Source organism: Elephas maximus, chromosome 18 (assembly GCF_024166365.1).
Source record: "Elephas maximus indicus isolate mEleMax1 chromosome 18, mEleMax1 primary haplotype, whole genome shotgun sequence".
NCBI lineage: Eukaryota > Metazoa > Chordata > Mammalia > Proboscidea > Elephantidae > Elephas > Elephas maximus.
In genome coordinates, this window is record NC_064836.1 from 13,718,461 (window position 1) to 13,736,456 (window position 17,996).

The following is a 17,996-nucleotide window of genomic DNA, read 5'->3' on the forward strand; positions in this document are numbered from 1 at the left end:
AGGCAAGATCAAAACAAAAAGTGTTTCTATAGCCCTTTATGGTTTACAAAGAGTCTGTATGAATACTTCTCACTGGATTCTCAGAAGGACTTGAGAGGTAGAAACTATACTTGTTCCATTTAAGAGTCAGGGAAGTAACAGAGACTTGAGAGGCTGAAGACCTTCTCTAGTCAGGGTTAGCGACAGAGCCTGGGTTTAAGCCAGGTGTGAGCTCCTTGTCCCAGTCTGGTTATTTGGTACCAGGGGCACACATGAGGAAGAGTAGCAGGTGTGCAGTGGGCTGGGCGCTGGGACCCAGGGAATGGCTTACTGCTGGTCCCAGACGATGAGGTGAAAGAGGTACTTGTAGAGGTGAGCCCTTCGGGTCTGCAGGGGGCTGCACAGCTCCTTGCCGCCATGGCTGAGAGAGCAGGAGAGGTAGAAGTCTTCATAGCTGCCACAGAAAGGGTGCAGGTCAGGACACAGGGTGTCCAGACTCGGCCTCAGCCACCCAAACCACCAACTTGCTCCCCCCGCCCCCCCCCCGCCCCCGCCCAGTAAACTCTCAGCCTCTGGGAACTGTGACATGGGCCAGGGGACAAGACAACCAAGCTTGATTTAAGGAAGTGTTCCTGAGAGACGCAATTCAATCTGGATTCCTCTGCCCAGTTCAAGCTCCATGCTGAGCCTGGTGGTTTTTCTTCCTTCATTGGGCGCAGGCCTTCCGGCTTCCTCCTTACAGACAGATCCAGGCCAGGCTATCAGATGCTCCTGCATGCGTGCGTGTGTGCGTGCGTGCGTGCGTGCATGCGTGTGTGCGCGTGTGTGTGTATCCTTGCATGCCTGTGTGTGTTATGCGTATGTATATGTGTCTGCGCGCACATGCATTTGCACACACTCACTCGCAGGGCAGGCGAGGAGGGTGGGGAGAAAGACGGACATATGCCGACATGAATGCCAGCACATGGGGGTCCCTGCGGCTCCTGACAGGTGCCTGACAGAAGAGGTCAGAGAAGGCCCTGGTTTCCCAGGCCGCCTCCTTTGTTCTCCAGCTATGGCCCAGAGGAATACATTAAGTAAGGAACAAAGAAAGAGGGGAGGGAGGGGAAGGAGGAGAGGAAGGGCTGGAGGTGGGGCCCAGCCCTTATTCCCCCAGGCCTTGGATGATGGGGATCGGGCAGCAGCCAGGATTACCAAATGAACCTCCCCCTCCACCCACCCCTGCAGGCCTGGGGAACCCCAGACAAAGGGTCACCGCCTCCCTCTCCGCCCCTGCCATTGTGCATCAACAGGGAAGTGTAGTCATTGGCCACGGGGCCTGCACTCTATCTGGGAACCCGCCATCTGTCGCCATGTCTCCATCAGCTGGCCTTGGATCTTGGATCGGGAGGGGGCTAAGGTGCCCACACAGCCAGCACTCGGAGGAAATGGCAAGGCCTGAACCCTGTGGCCCCTTTACCATCTCCTAGCGGACCTTCTCTCTCCAACTCTGGGATGTCCCAGCCCCCCTCAGGCACCTAGCCCACCCCTTCAGCCAGGCTGCCCCACAACACCACGTATCCTAAGACTTAGAACCGTGGTCACAAGCAGACAGGAGAGCCCATCAGCAAGTCAAACTATACTCCCTCCCTAGAGGCCATCAGCCTGAGCTCACCTGGTGGCCCAGGTGATGGGGATGCGGTGGGTGGCATAGACAGTGAAGGCCAGTGGCCCAGAGAAGTGGCAGGCCTCCTGAACCAGGTCATGCTTGTGGCTCCCGTGTACCGCCGTCTGGAAGTCTGCATTGAAGGTGTTGCAGTACAGCTCCACCAGGTCCAAGATGGCAGCTGTTAGGGCTTCTACCACTTTCTCTGTGAAAGAAAGGTCAGCAGGAAAGCATGTGAGGCCTCAGCAAACCCCATCTTGGCGCCATGGCACTGGCTAGGATGGGATAGCCTGAGACAGTGGCTCCCAAATGCCAGTCAGTTTCTAATACATGTGGCCTGGGGAAATGAGAAAAATCAGGACCATGTTAGGAGCTTTTCACAAGGTGATAGTTATTCAATTTTAAACACTGTCCTTACTTGTACTTATTGCAACTTAGTGTTACAATGTCCTTTGTTTTAGGAAATGATGGTAATAATATAGTGACCATAGGTTATTTTTTTTTAAAGTCACTGTTTGGCACAATAAAAAGGTGGCAATTTTATGTTGGTCCCCAAAATAACTTTTGGGACATTTTACTGGTCCATGAAATCCCAAAGACTGGGAATCGCTATCCTAAGAATCCCAGGGCTATGGGTTTTGTAGGGCAAAGCCCTGCTTGAAAGATTCAACAGGGGAAATCCTAGTGAAAAATTCTTTTATCACCTTCTCCTGAGACCCATTCTAAATTGGAAACCTAGGGGTTATGAGAATAATCACAACTAAGCAAGTTGGAGTTTTCCCATTTGGATCCCAGGGCGAGCTCTGCCTCCCACACCCACCCCTACACTTATTTCACCTCATCACCATCTCCCAGGGACACCACTAGGAATAACTAGTAAAAATAATGAGAGAACACTTGGTGGAAAGAAATATGCTCTCCAGCTGTGCTCACACCTCTTATAGGAAAACACACACACACACACACACACACACACACACAGGCAGACTTGGACACATAAATCAAGGGGGCCAGCGAGAAAAAGGAATCCGGGCACCAAGTGCAGTTTTCAGTCACTCCTACTGGACAAAGACAGAGAGCAGCTCCCCTACCTCGGTTTTCCCTCACAGCCAAGATGCTGGGATCCTGTTGGGCAAAAAGAAGAGAGAGAGGAGCTTCAGGGCCACGGCCTTTTCTGCCACAGCTGGAAGAAGGGCTATGCACAGCTGTGTGCATCTGGACCAAGCCGAGCTGGAATATGAGGAGCTGAGATTCCCCCGGGAGGATAGAGTCATGGTTTGGGGCAGATCTGTGTGATAGACAGGCTGAGCCAGACTTAGAATAAGATCATGGTGTCCACCCAGATGAGACAGCCCAGCTTTCGGCTCCTCTGGTGCAGATCACAGTTTGGGGGTACTGTCTGCATGTCACACAGCCACACTGTAGTCACCCCTGAAAGAGGGAGGAGGAGCACCCAGCTCTGGGGAGATCTTCCTCCGGGTCTGGTTTTGCACCCTGATGGATACGCACACTGCAGGCAATGCCTCAGGGGTGTGACTAAAGACTTTGCTGGCCTGAAGCCACTCGTGGCCATCAGTCCCAGGGGCAGACCCTAGCCCACCTTCATCCTCTGAAAGAGGGGGTACACTAGGCCTTCATGTTCTAAGAACTCTTGTGATAAAACTGCTGACTCATAAAAGATGGAGGTATAGATAGAGTCTTTTTATAAGTGGATACCTAATGGCCCTAGCAATGGGGCAATTCAGGAACCCATGAATGTCCCCCTATTCTCCTTCCCCATCCTAGTGTCTGAGTCCCTTTACCTTCTGAATTTTAGGCTGCATGCGGGAGGGGCAGGGGGGCAGCTGGTTGAGAGCGTTGGTGATCTCTGGGGTTTCAACAGCCGCTAGGGCGTTGCAGATGGCCTTGATAGACTGGACCACCCTGTCAGCATTCAGTGGGAAGTCCCCCTGTGGGAGGCAGCATGCGAGGCTGGCACTCTCGGCCTCCAACCCTCTCCCCCTCCCCCCAGTCTTAGAAGGAATGGGTCAGTGGGTTGGGAAGATTAGAGGCTAAGGACCCTCAGAAGTAACGAGGGGAGTTTGTGCTTTATTTTAAGCATCAACGAACAATCTCTCTCAGTAAATTTAGATGGACCAGGACTCCACATTCCCCAATTCTCCTTTCAGACATTCCCCAAACATCCTCTCATTCCCAGTTTCCCTCTGTCCTCTTCCATCTACTTGTGGCAAATACACACAGGGTCTCCCCCAGGATACATAAGAAAACCGATCTCTCGGGAACAGCAGGAGCCCTGGTGGCGCAGGGACTAAGGGCTCAGCTGCTAACCAAAACTTTGGCAATTCAAATCCACCATCCGCTCCTTGGAAATCCTACAGGGCAGTTCTACTGTGTCCTACGATGGGGTTGCTGTGAGTCAGAAATGACTTGATGGCAATGGGTTGGTTGGGTTGGAAGGAATAGCAAGGGGGCCAAAGAGACCATATCGAGGCTTGCCCACTCAGCCTTGTTTCTCATAAATTTCACCATAGAATTTCCAGACAAATCTCATCTCGTTTCCATAGCCACACCCCCCCCCCCCCCCCCCCCCGTCTGCGCTGTTGTTGCTCCTGCAGTTTTCACTTTTGGAATTCCCTCACCTGTCCTGTCTGTCCTATACAAATTTAAATCATGGACCAGCTAAAATCCTACCTTCTTCACAAAGCCTTCCCTGAATGCTTTAAACCAAAGCCCACTGCCGTGAGTCGATTCTGACTCATAGCGACCCTATATAGGGTACTGTAGAATTGCCGTATAGAGTTTCCAAGGTTGTCATCTATACGGAAGCAGACTGCAACATTTTTCTCCCACAGGGTAGCTGGTGGGCTCGAAACGCCAACCTCCCAGTCAGCAACTGAGCACTTAACCAGGGCTCCTTCTCTGAATACTTTAGCCTTAGACAATCCCCCTCTCTACTGACCTCCAAGAGCCCTTGATTAACTCATCGCCATCTTCTGTCTACTCCTCACTTAATGTTACTATGCCACTTTGCTAACAAGAACGCAAGCTTGCTGAAGGCTAAGACTACTCTTAAACCTGTCTGTCACCAGCAGCCACTAGTGTAGAGCCAGACAAGCACACACCGTAGGTGTGCAGGGAACTCTCCCTTCACACTGCACATGGTCAGAGGGCTGCTACAAAAAGGGTTCTAGCAGCAGGTAGAGGGCTGAACTAGATATAACACTGCACCCCCAAAAGGGAAGAATCTATGACCACTGTTAAATGGACTAATGAGGCGGGGATTGTTTTTGGAAGATCACTGTCTAAGCCTCTTTGAGGAGCCCTGGTGGTGCAGTAGTTAAACGCTCAGCTGCTAACCAAAAGGTTGGCAGTTTGAACCCACCAGCCACTCTGTGGGAGAAAGACGTGGCAGTCTGCTTCCATAAAGACTTACAGCCTCGGAAACCCTACGGGGCAGTTCTACTCTGTCCTAGAGGGTCGCTGTGAGTCGGGATTTGACTTGACGGCAATAGGTTTGGTAATTTTGGTTTGTCTGAGTCTCTTTAGCACAAACACATTTGGGGAAATGTTTATCATGGGTGTGAAGGCTTGAAACTCTAGGGGAATCCTGTTGGGAGCTGCACCACTTGCTTCACGTAGTGAGAGTCCTGATCCCTCCCTATATTTGGGAACCTCTCCCACCTTGTGATTTTCTACCTGTGACACCGGCACACCCGTCGAATCAGAGGCTGCCAGGCACTGCTCGTAGGGTATACACGCCAGTGCTCATTCGCGTACAGCAGCTGCAGAGACAACACTATGTCTCCTAGATTTAGAGGCATCTTACTTCAGACACAGGGATCAGGGCACAGCTCCTGGCCTACTTTACAGAGGAGCAGAGCTTCTTTCTGAAAACTGATTTGCCCATGAGCTAGGGGGATGAAAAGAAGTGCTCTGCCAGACAGAATTTCAGTGTCTATTCCAGACCCGGTCCAGTGCCAGCTGATCGTAGGAGGGCTGGAAAGAAGATGAAGGAGCATTTGCCAGCTGGGCCAGCCCCTATGGTGTGTACTCACATCAGCTAAAAGGAAGGCATCCACCTCGTTGTGGTAAGTGTCAAACAGAAGACTCAGGGCCTGCCTGGGGAGGTGGGGGCAGAAAAACATCACAGGAGAGGTCAGGAAAGACCCAGTGCACGGGGGGACCCACTCCCCCCTCTCTTTCCGCCTTCCTCTCTTTGGCTCAGGAATCAGACTCTGGTTCAAAGAGGTTCCCATCTTTCCATAAGTTCCACAAATATGGAAGGAGGGGAAGTCCTCTCTGCTTCACAACTGCTGGCCTAGAGAGTGATGGCAAAGCACTGGAGGGAAGAGGTGTAACATCTTCTGGATGGGGATCTACCCTGACACCTGGCAGAAAGCAGGCAAAGGATCCATTGGGGTCACCTCACAGTTCCTCTCCGGACCATATCCAGGATGGCACCCACTCTCACCTGCTGATGGTCTGTTTCACTGGCCGCTCTTGTAGATGGATGAGGTAGTTCAAGGTGGAAGGACTCTGGTCATCATTCACCTGTGTAAGAAGTGTCCTGTTCTGAGAGGGGTGGTGCCCTTATCTCAACCCAGTCTCCTACCCAACTCTCACCCAGTGTGTCCCATGTCACCCTCTGCCCACTCCACCTCCCCAGCTCTATGCAGCCATCGCCACCCTGCACACGAACCGTCCGGGCCAGGTCATTGCGTACAGCCTTCTGCTCCAGCAGCTGTAGTCGAATGTCGATGTCAAACTTCCGGCAGTGCTGGATGTACTCATGGCTGCCCAAGGCATGCTTGCTGGTGGGGTAGGGGGACAAGACCATTAGCAGCTGGAGCTCAGTGAGAAGGGAGATCCACACCTTAGCTTTGGGGAGAGAGAAGCAGGATGAAGGTGGAGGTGAGGTGATAGTACCTCTGCTCCTGGAAAATATCATGGTAGAGCCTGGGAGAAGGAGTAGAGCTACCTGATACACTTAGCCCCTGGTCTGTACATATATCCACTCTTCTCGGTATTTATTACTTACATGGTTATCACTGACTCCCTCCGGGGGTGGGAGCTGTTGGAGTGGGAGAAAGAGGGGCTTCTCGAGGGGAAGTTGTTTAAACCCCATTCTCCTGGCTTTGGTATATGAACAACCATGAGGAGACATGGCAAGAGTCAGCCTGGGCTTAGGTGTGGGGCTCAGAGAATGACACCCTCTCTCCACTGTGGCCCTAAATCTTCTGCTCCCCACTGGTACCAATCGGGGTATTGAGGCCAAACAAAGCAATCCCACCAAGATTCCAGATCTGTTTTCCCCAAGCCCATCCAAGTTCTGCTTCCTGTCCCCTGATTGTGAACAACCACAAAAATCTCTACAGACTTCCTGAGAAACACCCACTGGCATGCCTTCCCACTCTTCAAGTGCCCACGCGTGAGACCCCTCAGTTTCAGAGAAGCTGAAGGAGGCCTAGGGAGTCCCTCTGTGACTCCGCCTCCCCCCAAATCACACCTTAATCAGAAAGGAAGCCCAAGAGAAAGGGCAGAGTGTGAGTCCCGCCTCCAAGCCAGATTTCAGGCTGGCTGGGTCCCAAGGGCTGAGTAACAGAAGCCGGAAAGGGACTGCCTTCCTCAGCAGAGCTGGGAATCTAGGCAGATATGGAAGGAAGTGAGGCAAAGCAAAGGGGACGGGTATGTGGAGATGATGATGGAGGTTCCAGGGCCCGAGGCCAATCCAGGTCCAGCTAGGACTTGTTCTCCACGTCCTAATGGGGTCAGGGCTCCCATCTTGGCCCCCACCTGCTAAGACTGAGCTACAGCCAAAACCGGGGGGTAGAGAGGCTGGGTTGTGGGGCAGGTCTATGGGAGTGTCCTGGGAGGAAGGAAGAGTGGTAAGGGCGGGGGAGGTGGCAGGAAACCTAACCCTCCCCTGGGACTGTCTCAAGGTTCTTATCAGAACCCAGCCTGTGTCCTGGCCTTCAGCTTCCCAGTAGGTATCGGCCCCTCCTACTAGGCAGGGGTGGAGCCCTGGTGGCACAGCGGTTAACAGTTTGGCCACTCACCAAAAGGTGGACAGTTTGAATCCACTAGCCACTCTTTGGAGACTCTTTAGGGAAGTTCGACTCTGTCCTGTAGGGTCACTATGAGTCGGAATTGACTCAAAGGCAACGGGTTTGGTTTTGGTTTTTTACTAGGCAGGGGTAGGAGACCTGAGGGCCTCCTTGGGAGCTAGCAGTTCTCTGGAACCCCTAGAGGGTCCTTTCCATCCTACCCAGGGTAGTTGTCTGTGCTCAGTAGCCTGGGGCTAGGCCAGGATCCAAAACCAAACCAGCTGCCATGGAGTCGATTTTGACCCTTGGTGACTCCATGTTTACAGAGCAAAACTAGATCACCAGGCCTGTTTCCACAGGTACCTCTGGGTGGGTTTGAACCGCCAGCTGTCAGTTAGTAGTCAAGTGCTTAACTGTTTGCACCACCCACGGATTCTGGGTTGGGAAGCAGCGCTGGGCTTTTTCTGGGATGGGAGAGAACAGAAGAGCCTCAGAACGGGAGGAGGAGCGAGGACTGGAAGTTAGGGACACAGGTCGCCTAGGGACTTGCTCCATCTTCTCTGTGGAAAGTTCTCCCTGGTACACTCAGGCTGGAGCAGGGGAGGCTTGGGGGTGGCCAAGGACTCTCCTATTCCACCTCACCCAGAACATTCCATCAGGTCTCAGCAAGAAGTCAGAAACCCACCACCTCTGGCTCAGGGGCTGCAGGAACAGGAGAGCTGCAGGGAAGTAACAGTCTACCTGATCCGCATCCTCACATGTTCCTCTCTTTGGCCAAGCCCTTTCCTGCTAATATTTATTAGTTGTTCATTGGGTCATTCTCACAGTTAATTCTCACTACATTTTACAGAGAAAACAGAGGGTCAGGGTTTCACAACTAGGAATCAGCAAGCCTGAAATCAAACCAGCTGTAAGGGTGTGACTGGGAGCTCTAATTTGCCCAGTGTGTCCCTCGTTCCCTTGCGACAGCGTGGGCTACCTGGGCTCTCTCTGCCAGGACACCCTGCATCCAGGACCCCTTCCTATTCCCCCAGGTGAGAGTGTACAAACAAGCCCCACATGGAGCATGTTTCCAAGATGGCCCCTGGCGTTCTGCCAGCAGGGCCCATTGTCCCCCCAGCTTTCCAGACAACGGCTCTGAGCCAGAAAGAGGCCCAAATATCCTGACTGCCAGCCCTATGCTCAAGACACAGATCCACCACCCTTGCCTCCAGACCTGGAAGTGAGAGAGAAAAAGCGAGGGGTGGCGCTGACAGCCATTCCTAGGAAGGGAGGCGCAGGTGGCCTCTCTGTCCCCAGTGCCCGAAGCCTGCTTTCTCCAAGGCCAGAGATGGTGGAAAATGGCCAGTCTGTAGTTTGGGGGATGAAAGCTGATCTCCTCATCTGTCTGCTGCCCTCTTGCTGGGTCCACAGTCTGCCTCACAGGCCGTGCCTTCTGAGGGAGATTCACCCCCTAACCTGCCCCCTGCCTTTCCGTCACCTCGCACTCCACAGACCCAGCAGAGTGGAAAGGGGACTGCCTCAGCTGGTCCACATCAGACTTTCCAGAGAGGCTGACTTCTGCAGAGGGCACTGCATGGGGAGGTATTAGAGGTGAGCCTTGGTGAGGAGAGAAACAGCTGCGTGTCAGCCAGGGAAAAGGGGAAAAGAGAACAACTGTCACTTAGATCCCCCAAGGGCACTTCTGCCTAGTCCTCCTTCTGCCCCTGGCCATGAAGCTGCCACAGATCATCTAGAGGAGGAGAAATAGCCCCAAACAGCTCTTTTTCCCTTCAGCACACATCTCTCCACACGCAGAAGTCTGGAAGCAGATATGACCCAGCCTTGCCCGATCCCAGCTCCAAGCTCCTTCCACAGCAGATTTGGCCCAGAAGCCAGCCAACCCTACTGGAAGACAGAGTTCCTGGGGAAAGTGCAACGTGGCTGAGAGTGTGCCCAGAGAGCGAGGATCCCGGCTGTGGGACTGGGGCATAGCTGCCAGCCCTGAGCCCAGCACCAGCCCCCTGAACCCTCGCAATCCCTCTACCCAGAAGGCAGATGCTGCCCCCACCAGTCCACTCACTTCTGCAGAAACTCCTCCAGCCCACAGGGCTTCAGCACAAAGTCACCCACATCCACATCCCTCAGTTCGTCATGGGTATAGCACAGGGTCTGGTAGATGAGCAAGTCTACAGTGGAGGAACCTGGAAGAATGGGTCGGGGGGCCATGACAAAAGGTTCCGGGGCAGGCAGGGCTCAGCTTCCCCACCCTGATCCCCATCCTGGCTAAGCCTTCTCCAGAACCATCAACAACAGATGAAGCTGGCAAACAGTTTGGGGTTGGGAAAAATTACTGTGGACCTAGAAAACTGGCCCTATAGCCAGTCCCTCAAAGGAGCTTCTCCACTGCCCCTCATCGGGGCCGCAAGGATCCTACGGTCCACAGCACACTCATCTCCACCCCATCGCAAGGGACACTTAACTCCCAACTAACTTACAGTTGCAGGTAAAAGTGAGTGGCTCCCGCAGGCTGTCACACAAAACGGTCACCTTCAGGTTTACCTCATCCCCAAGGTGCTCTGGGCTTGGGGTGACCGCGCTCCAGACATATCCGGTGAGAGAGTAGTCTCGAATGTCAGAACCAGATCGAAGGCTGTGCAGGAAGAGAGGGAAAAAGACCCTCACTGTGCCTTCAGAAGAGAGTGGTCAGAGAAGAGGCCTGCTGGGACCCCCCCACCCCCTTGCCTCCCCTCAGCCAGACCCTGTAGGTCTGCAGGCCAGGATAGGGGCAGTGGGCAAGCTCCTCTGGGAAACCCTGTTGCTGAGACATTTGCCACAGCTACATAATATTTCACAAGCAGAGCAGAACCACAGGGATAATTCTAAAGGGACAAAGCTTCGCATGTTTCGTTTCTAGGAGGATTTTTCTAAATCAATTTCCTTTCTCTTTTAGCTCTGGATCACACTCTTATCTCTACTGGAATTACATTTGCTCCTAAGAGCAACTGAGGACCAGAGCCTAAAGTGATTAGGATAATCTGACTGTTAGATGGAGGTTTCATGGATTTTGTTAAAAATGTAAAACTTTTGGAATCTCAAAACGCCTGCAAACACCTGTTACAGGAAAATCCCACAGCTATGAATTAAGGTTTATTAAATATGGCTCTTCTTCCTTTTCAAAGGAAGTTCTGAAATGGGTGACCTGCCTCCCCAGCCCCAACAACCCTCCCAAATTCTCTGCCCCATTCTTTAACTCTTACATATCCAGCATGTGGCAAAATGCAGCAACTTCCTCATCTCTTTCCTCTGAGACCTCAAACAACTCGTGTCCATTGGTGACGGTGCGGGGCCGTGAGCCCACCTTTAAGGGAAGAACAGCTGGCTCAGTGCCCTTTCCCTCATGACATCCCCTCCCCCTCCCAAGGGGGGGCTATTCCCAACTCTAAAATCTTAAGCTCCGGGTGCAAAGATTTCCAGCCTTTCAACAACCAGTGACAAGGGCAAAAGAAAACACGAGCCACCCAGAATTACATGCATTGTGGTCCTAGGAGAGCAAGAACCAAGCTGAAAACCAGGCGTTGAAGCTTTGGCTGAGGCCTGAAGCCTGGGTAGGATGGACAAGGGTATGGCTAAACCCTCTTCCAAAGGAGATGAGCCTGATAAACTCAGTTTAGCAGGGCAGGCGGTGCACAGAGATGCTGGGCCCTGGATGACTTTCTGGGGGGATGCTCCCAGGGGCTTGGCGTGCACTGAACTGGCAGCTGTTTGCCCTGCCCCACCACTGAGGCCATGGCAAGGGACTTGCACAAATGGTCCCCAGGGAAGCTTGGCCCTGGACAAACGCCTGAACATCCATAAAAAGCTCCAGCCACCCAAAGCAGAGCACCCCAGAGCCCTTAGATGGAGGAGATGACTCAGACCCACGTGCCTTCTCTGCAATGCTATTTGAGGAAAAAAGTGTCAAAGCAGCTGTCTGGGCAGGGGAGAACCTGGCACAGGCTTGGCAACTCCAAGCTCCTGAGTCCTCTGGTTCTGAGCAGCTGGAATGTCAGGGAGCCTGCCTTGGCCTCTCTTCCTCTCGGAGAACGTGTGTGTGGTGGTGGGGACCATCTCAGACAAGACTCCAAAGGTGCTCCCGCCCCAGAGCTGTTTTCAGTCACCCATGATGGGCTCTAAAGAAGCCCTTCAGCAAGGCAGCCCAGCCCCCAGCAAGAGGAAGCAGAGGGAGAGAGCTGGTGCGTGACAGGTTTCTGCCTGGTAGGCCTGCTCAGGGTGGCCTGGGAGGCCATGCGGGGGATGAAGCTGCAGCGCGGATGGAGTCCCCAGCCTGCATCCGGTGAAGGCAGCCGGGTCCAACAGCTGCTTCCAGGGGAGCACACCCTGCAGCCCCTCCCCTCTCAGCCTCCCCACACGCTATTCTCAGTCTTCCCTGCCCCTGGGGGAGATGACAGCAACTGAGTTCCTCATCTGAGCATCCAGATTTCTTCCCCTGGGTGACCCTCTCCCTTTGCCTTGCTCCCCTGCTCACGCATGGGGGTGACAGGAGGGGAGGGTGGCAGTGGGGGCAATTGGCGTGTAAGGCCCTGGCTCTGCCAAGTTCATGCCTGTGTCCCAGTCAAAACAATAGTACCACTGTCAGCATTTAACCCACAAAAGTGAGAGAGAGATCGAGAGAGAGGGAGGAGGGGCAGGCAAGAGAGAGAACAGAGCGGCTGCTGAAGGCCATTTCCATGCCCTTTCAGTACCACTCACTGGCACCATAAGAAAACAAAAGCCACTTACGTTTGCCCGGCTGGCAGGCCCTGGTGGCATCGCCCGATGCTGGCTGGGGGGGTCTGCCAGGCAGAGGCTGGCAGCAGGGGTACCGGGCTGGCATTTGGAGCTAGCCACTTCCAGAGCTGGCTCTGCAGGCCCAGGATAAAGAGGGTCTTTCTGGCTGGAAGCCCGGTGAAAGCGGGGTGGTGGAATGGGCCGAAGGCCAGAGGGGTACCCCCTCCTAGCTGGCTGAGTCCCTGCACCAAGCTGAGGTGGAGAGGACCGGGGCTGCATTTCCCCCCTGGCAACAGCCAAGAGCTTGTTGCACTGAACGGAGCTCCCTCAGAACACTGATGACACACAGGGGCTAGGGGAGGGTGGGCGAGTGGGGAGAGGCAGAGAGAGGGAGTGACAGAGGTGACTACCTACCAGGGTAGCCTGGCCCAGTGAGCAGGCCTGGCTCTGTGCGAGGAACTCAGAGCCGAGGAACGCACAGCCAGCCGAGGAACTCAGAGCCGGGAACAGGACTTTCTCAGTCCCTATAAATAGCGGGAGTAGCCCCACCTCTCTGAGCAGGCCCTTTAAAAAGCTCTGAGCTCCAAGCTCTTGGTGGATTCCAGGAGCTGATTCTGCTTTGGGGGGCTCTCTTAGCAGAAGCAAAGGAAGGACTATGCGCCTCTTTCCAGACAGCTGGGAAGGATCTCAACTGCTGGACACAAGGTAGGAAAGCCCCAGTGTCTCTTAGACTTAGTTTATCCCAATAAACTGGAATAAACTGGAACCCCAGGTTGCTACAGAAGTCATCAGCCAGGGAAGTGCCTATTGACGGCTTCTGGGTTCAGGGTTTCCAGGAGTCGAGGGCGAAACACACAGTGGTCTTCAGATTCCCACCCATGGAGATGCTGCTGACACTTTTTAAACCAGAAAAAAGATCAAAGCCACCCTGAGACCCGCCCAGTGTGTCTATGCAGATGTTATGATACTATGCTATCTTATACTATGTACTGATAAAAGCTGTTACTGTTACAGTGTGTAATTTTCCCAAATATTTTCATTGGGAAAAGAGGGTGGACTTTGGAACAAGACAGACTAGGGCTGAAGGCTGGCTCTTCATTTCCTGCCATGTGGCTCTGGACAAGTCACCTGGTCCGCTTAACAATGGCTCTCAGGCAGGGTTTCTGTGGGTTCTGCACCAGGTCTGGGACTCAGCACCACACAGGGGCCAACACTATCGTTGATCCTCACTGCCACACGGTGTTTTTGGCAGAGCAGGGACTCAGAAACAGGAAGCAACTTGCTCAAGTCCCTCAAGTCATTTAGCGACGGAGTCAATAACGAACCCCCTAAGTCCTAATGAAGTGGGCACACACTGAAGAAGAACTAGGGTTCTAATTCCCAGCAGAGCCATTTTGGCCAAGGGATGCAGAACAAAGCCATGGCCCAACTGGCTCCCCTCCCCCAGGTCTACCTTGGGCCTCTCCCCTACCAGGGCCCAGGGTCCCGAGGCCAGAAATAGAACAACCCCTCCCCCCAAAAAATCCATTGTCATCAAGTCAATTCCAACTCATAGCGACCCTACAGGACAGGGTAGAACTGCCCCAAAGGGTTTCCAAGGCTGTAATCTTTACAAAAGCAGACTGGCACATCTTTCTCCTGTGGAGAAGTTGGTAGGTTGGAACCGCAGACCTTTCTGTTGGCAGCTGATTGCTTAACCACTATGCCACCAGGGCTCCTAGGCAGAAGTAGCAGGGAGGACCAAAGGTGTGGGTACTTAGTGGATGTGGGTTTGGAACAGCAGAGAAGAGACTAGGCCTTGCCTCTGACTGACACAGGGGAAAGGGCACAGAAGCAGCAAAATAAGGTCCTCACCAGCGTGGCAGAAATCCTGCGGTTCTTGCTAGGCGCTGCGTTCTTCCGGTTGGCAGAGCGGGAGGCATAGGTGCGAGGGGGTACCTGAGGGGGCATAGTCTTGCTTCGGGCCACTGGTTTTCCAGGGGTGTCCTTGCCGAAGTCCAGGGGCCCTTGGCCCTCCTTCCAGTCCCTGGTGGCGTCCCGCAACATCTCTGCATCATAGGTTGACTTCAAGTTGAGTCGCGTAATTGCATCATTGATACCATCGTAGTCCACGGACCCCAGCAGGTGCTCCTGGCCCCCACTTCCCAGCTCCTCTTCCTCTTCTAGGATCCGATGCCCTTGCAGTTTGCCTGGTGGTTGTTCAACCAGTGAAAAAGGGTTGATGTCATTGGGCTGGGAGATCTTGGAGGAAAAGGGGGACCCCTTTCTGGGCGGCAGAGGGGGGGTATTCCAGATAGAGACTCGGGGAGGCAGAGGAGGTGGGGATAGTTTTTTGGAAGAGCCACCCACGTCCCCTGGTCCTGGGGATAGAGAAAACCCCGCATCTGAACTATCAAAAATACAGAGATAGTCTCCAGGCAGGGAGACTTTTGGCCAGGGATCTGGGCCAGGCTGGGAGCCCTGGGAGGTAGAGTGGTTGGGCAGCCCTTCCTGTGGGGACAGCGAGTTGTAATTGAGGGTAGGATCAGAGCCAGAGAGACCACGTAAGAGCTTGAGGTCATTCCTCCTGTCCGCTGGCTTGCTGTAGAAGTCCAGGACAGGCTCATCCCAGCTGATGAGAGTGGGGTCTGTGTTCTGCTTGGCTCTGTTCTCCTCCTTGTCATGCCGGAGCCTGGACAAAGCATCATACTCCATCTGCAGGGCTTCGGCCATCGCCAGCTCTTTGTGGCTAATGCCGACCGACTCCAGGGACTTCCAGTGTTCCCCGCTGCCCTGAGTTGAAGACATGGTGAGGATGGGGGATGGAGGAGACAAGGAAGAAGTCTTCTACTTCCTGCCAATGTCAGGTCTGCAGGGTTGGGGCATGGTGTCAGGGTACCTGGAGGCAAGAGGTAAAAATATCAATCACTGAGTCACACAGAAATCTTTATTCATAATTAGACTCAGGTGACATAATCTGGGCCAGGGCTTGTTTCTTCAGTACTGACAACAGATGGAAAGAAACAGAAAAATGGAGAAAAAAAGAGACAGCAAGACAATTTCATTTATCTACCTATCATACCCAGCCTCCCACCCACCCACCCATTCATCTATGTATGGGCACCTTCCATGAGCCAAGAGAAGACAATGAAAACAAGGGCTCTTCAGTCAGTTTAAAGAGGACAGCTGAGAGGAAATGTGATCAGTCTCTAAATTATGAAGGGTTTAGACTGGTGGACCAGACTATATTAATGACAGTTAAGGAGACAATATTGTTAAGATGGTACAGGTCTGGGCAATGTTTCATTATATTATACATAACGTCGCCATGAGTTGAAGTCGACTCGACACCAACTAATAACAACAATAAGGAGACATTACTAGAGCCTATTATAAAAGACCTTATATACAGATGAAAAGATGCTCAACATAGTTATCATGAAAGTATAATTCAAACAACAATGAAATACTACTATGTACCAACTAGAATGGCTGAAATAGAAAATATCGACCACGCCAAGTGTTGGTAAGAATGTGGAGCACCTGAAACTCTCATATACTGCTGGTGGGAATGTAAAATGGTACAACCACTTTGGAAAAGAGTCAGGTTCTTAAAAAGTTAAACATACACCTACCATGGAAGTCCTGGTGGTGTAGTGGTTAAGTGCTACAGCTGCTAACCAAAAGGTCGCCAGTTTGAATCTACAGGCGCTCCTGGGAAACTCTATAGGGCAGTTCTACATCTATCGTATGACCCAACTATCCCACCCCTACTCACTTATCAAAATAGATAAATAAAGGATATTCCCACACAAAGACTTGTACGTGAATATTCATAGCAGCTTTATTTGTAAGATCCCAAAACTGGAAGCAACCCCAGCGTCCATTAACAGGAGAATGGATAAACAAATTTTGATGTATCCACACAATTGTTTACTACTCAGCAACAAAAAGGGACAAATTATTGACACACACAGTAACATGGGTGAATCTCTAAATAACTGAGTAAAAGAAACCAGGCAAGAGAATATATACTGTATGATTCCATTTATAAAAAACCCTGCAAAATGCAAACTCATGGATAGTCACAGAAAGCCCATCAGTAGTTGCCTGAGAAAGGGGTGAGGAGAGGGATGGGTCACAATGAGGCAGGTGGAAACGGCAGGGGTGGTGAGTACGCCCATTATCTTGATTGTGGCAATGGTTTCACAGTGTATGCATCTGTCAAACTTACCAAATTATACACTTTAAATATGTTCAGTTTATTGCATATCAATTGTACCTCAATAAAGCCTTATTAAACAGATCTCATAATTACCCAGACTGTACTAGGATCCTCCTAAAATACATAAATATGTGCAATAAAACAAAGCTTCCCAACTGGTGAGACTCAGGTGCCAGATGGGGCACAGGTGTGCCAAAATATTGATTCTGTCCGCCCTCAGAAGCTAGGCGGGACCCAGAAGGGCTGGAGTCCATGGATCACTGCCTCCAGCTGCAAGCAGCCCCTCCATTTACCCCAGTGCTGCTATCTTTCTTTGGAGGCCATGTCCTGAAAGAAGAGGCACTGAACAAATGGTTGTAAATAAGGTTTGCCTGGCCCAGTGGCTTACAACACTGGCTGCATGATAAAAACACTGGGGAAAATTTTAAGTACTGATGCCCCACCCACACTCAGAGATTTTGATTTAATTGGTCTGCAGTAAGATAACCAGTTGCCATCAAGTCAGTTCTGATTCATGGCAACCCCATGTGTGTCAGAGTAGAACTGTGCTCCACAGGGTTTTCAGTGGCTGATTTTTCACAAGTAGATGGCCAGGCCTTTCTTCTGAGGTGCCTCTGGGTGGATTCAATCTTCCAATCTTTCTGTTAGTAGCCACGTGTATTAAACATTTGCACCACTCAGAGACTCCTGGTCTGCGGCAGGGCAATGGTGTTTTCTTTTTTAAACTCCTCAGGAGATTCTAGCCTGGAAGAGAAGCTGTGACCACAGACCTGTGTGTGTATGTGGGTCTGAGATTAGGGAGAGGGTTGGGTGAGGTCAATGTGAAGTAGTCACTTCTAACACTTAGCACTAGTGACAGAGAAGTTCACAATTTCATACAATTATCAAAAATTGTTCATTCTATCGTACTGCTTTACCCAACAGGCAACAAACATATGGAACATGCTGTTTCTCATTATTAGAAAGTCAAAAAGATCAATAGGAAAAAGAAAGGTTCAGACAGATTCTTGGATGACAAGTTCCATCAGATCCAACATGAGTTAGGGCAAGGGTGTCCTGTAGCCTGAGGTACCCTCCAGGACCCTGGTGCATCTCTCAGGCCCAGGCACAAAAGCCTGACCTATGGGGCCATGGCTGGCTCAATGAAACTGACAACTATTGGACTTATGGAGTAGTTCCCTAAAGACGGAATAGCCCAAGTTGAGCCTCGGGGTATCCCAAGCAGCTCTCTACTGACTCCTCTGCCTGCTGAGTTTCTCCACCCTACAATAGCTCCTTGTTAGTGGCCATCAAGTCGACTCTGACTCATGGTGACCCCATGCATAAAAGAACAAAACATTGCCGAGTTCTGTGCCATCTCCACATCATTGGTATT

At 52.0% G+C, this 17,996-nt stretch overlaps 1 protein-coding gene across 9 annotated transcripts in view; it reads right to left on the minus strand.

Moving 5' to 3' along the window:
• The window catches only part of PIK3C2B (phosphatidylinositol-4-phosphate 3-kinase catalytic subunit type 2 beta), an 84,816-nt gene that overhangs the window by 40,470 nt on the left and 26,350 nt on the right, over positions 1–17,996 (minus strand). For 4 of the 9 annotated variants that reach the window (XM_049857896.1, XM_049857893.1, XM_049857894.1 and 1 more), the window contains 11 exons: positions 14,272–15,295; positions 10,908–11,008; positions 10,146–10,300; positions 9,731–9,851; positions 6,324–6,435; positions 6,096–6,175; positions 5,680–5,743; positions 3,427–3,573; positions 2,716–2,749; positions 1,634–1,829; positions 311–433 (listed from right to left, as the gene is read on the minus strand). In XM_049857896.1, the coding sequence (XP_049713853.1) occupies positions 311–433; positions 1,634–1,829; positions 2,716–2,749; positions 3,427–3,573; positions 5,680–5,743; positions 6,096–6,175; positions 6,324–6,435; positions 9,731–9,851; positions 10,146–10,300; positions 10,908–11,008; positions 14,272–15,204 (2,066 nt within the window). In that variant the 5' untranslated portion in view covers positions 15,205–15,295. The other 5 variants (XM_049857899.1, XM_049857902.1, XM_049857897.1 and 2 more) reach the window with 5 other exon arrangements.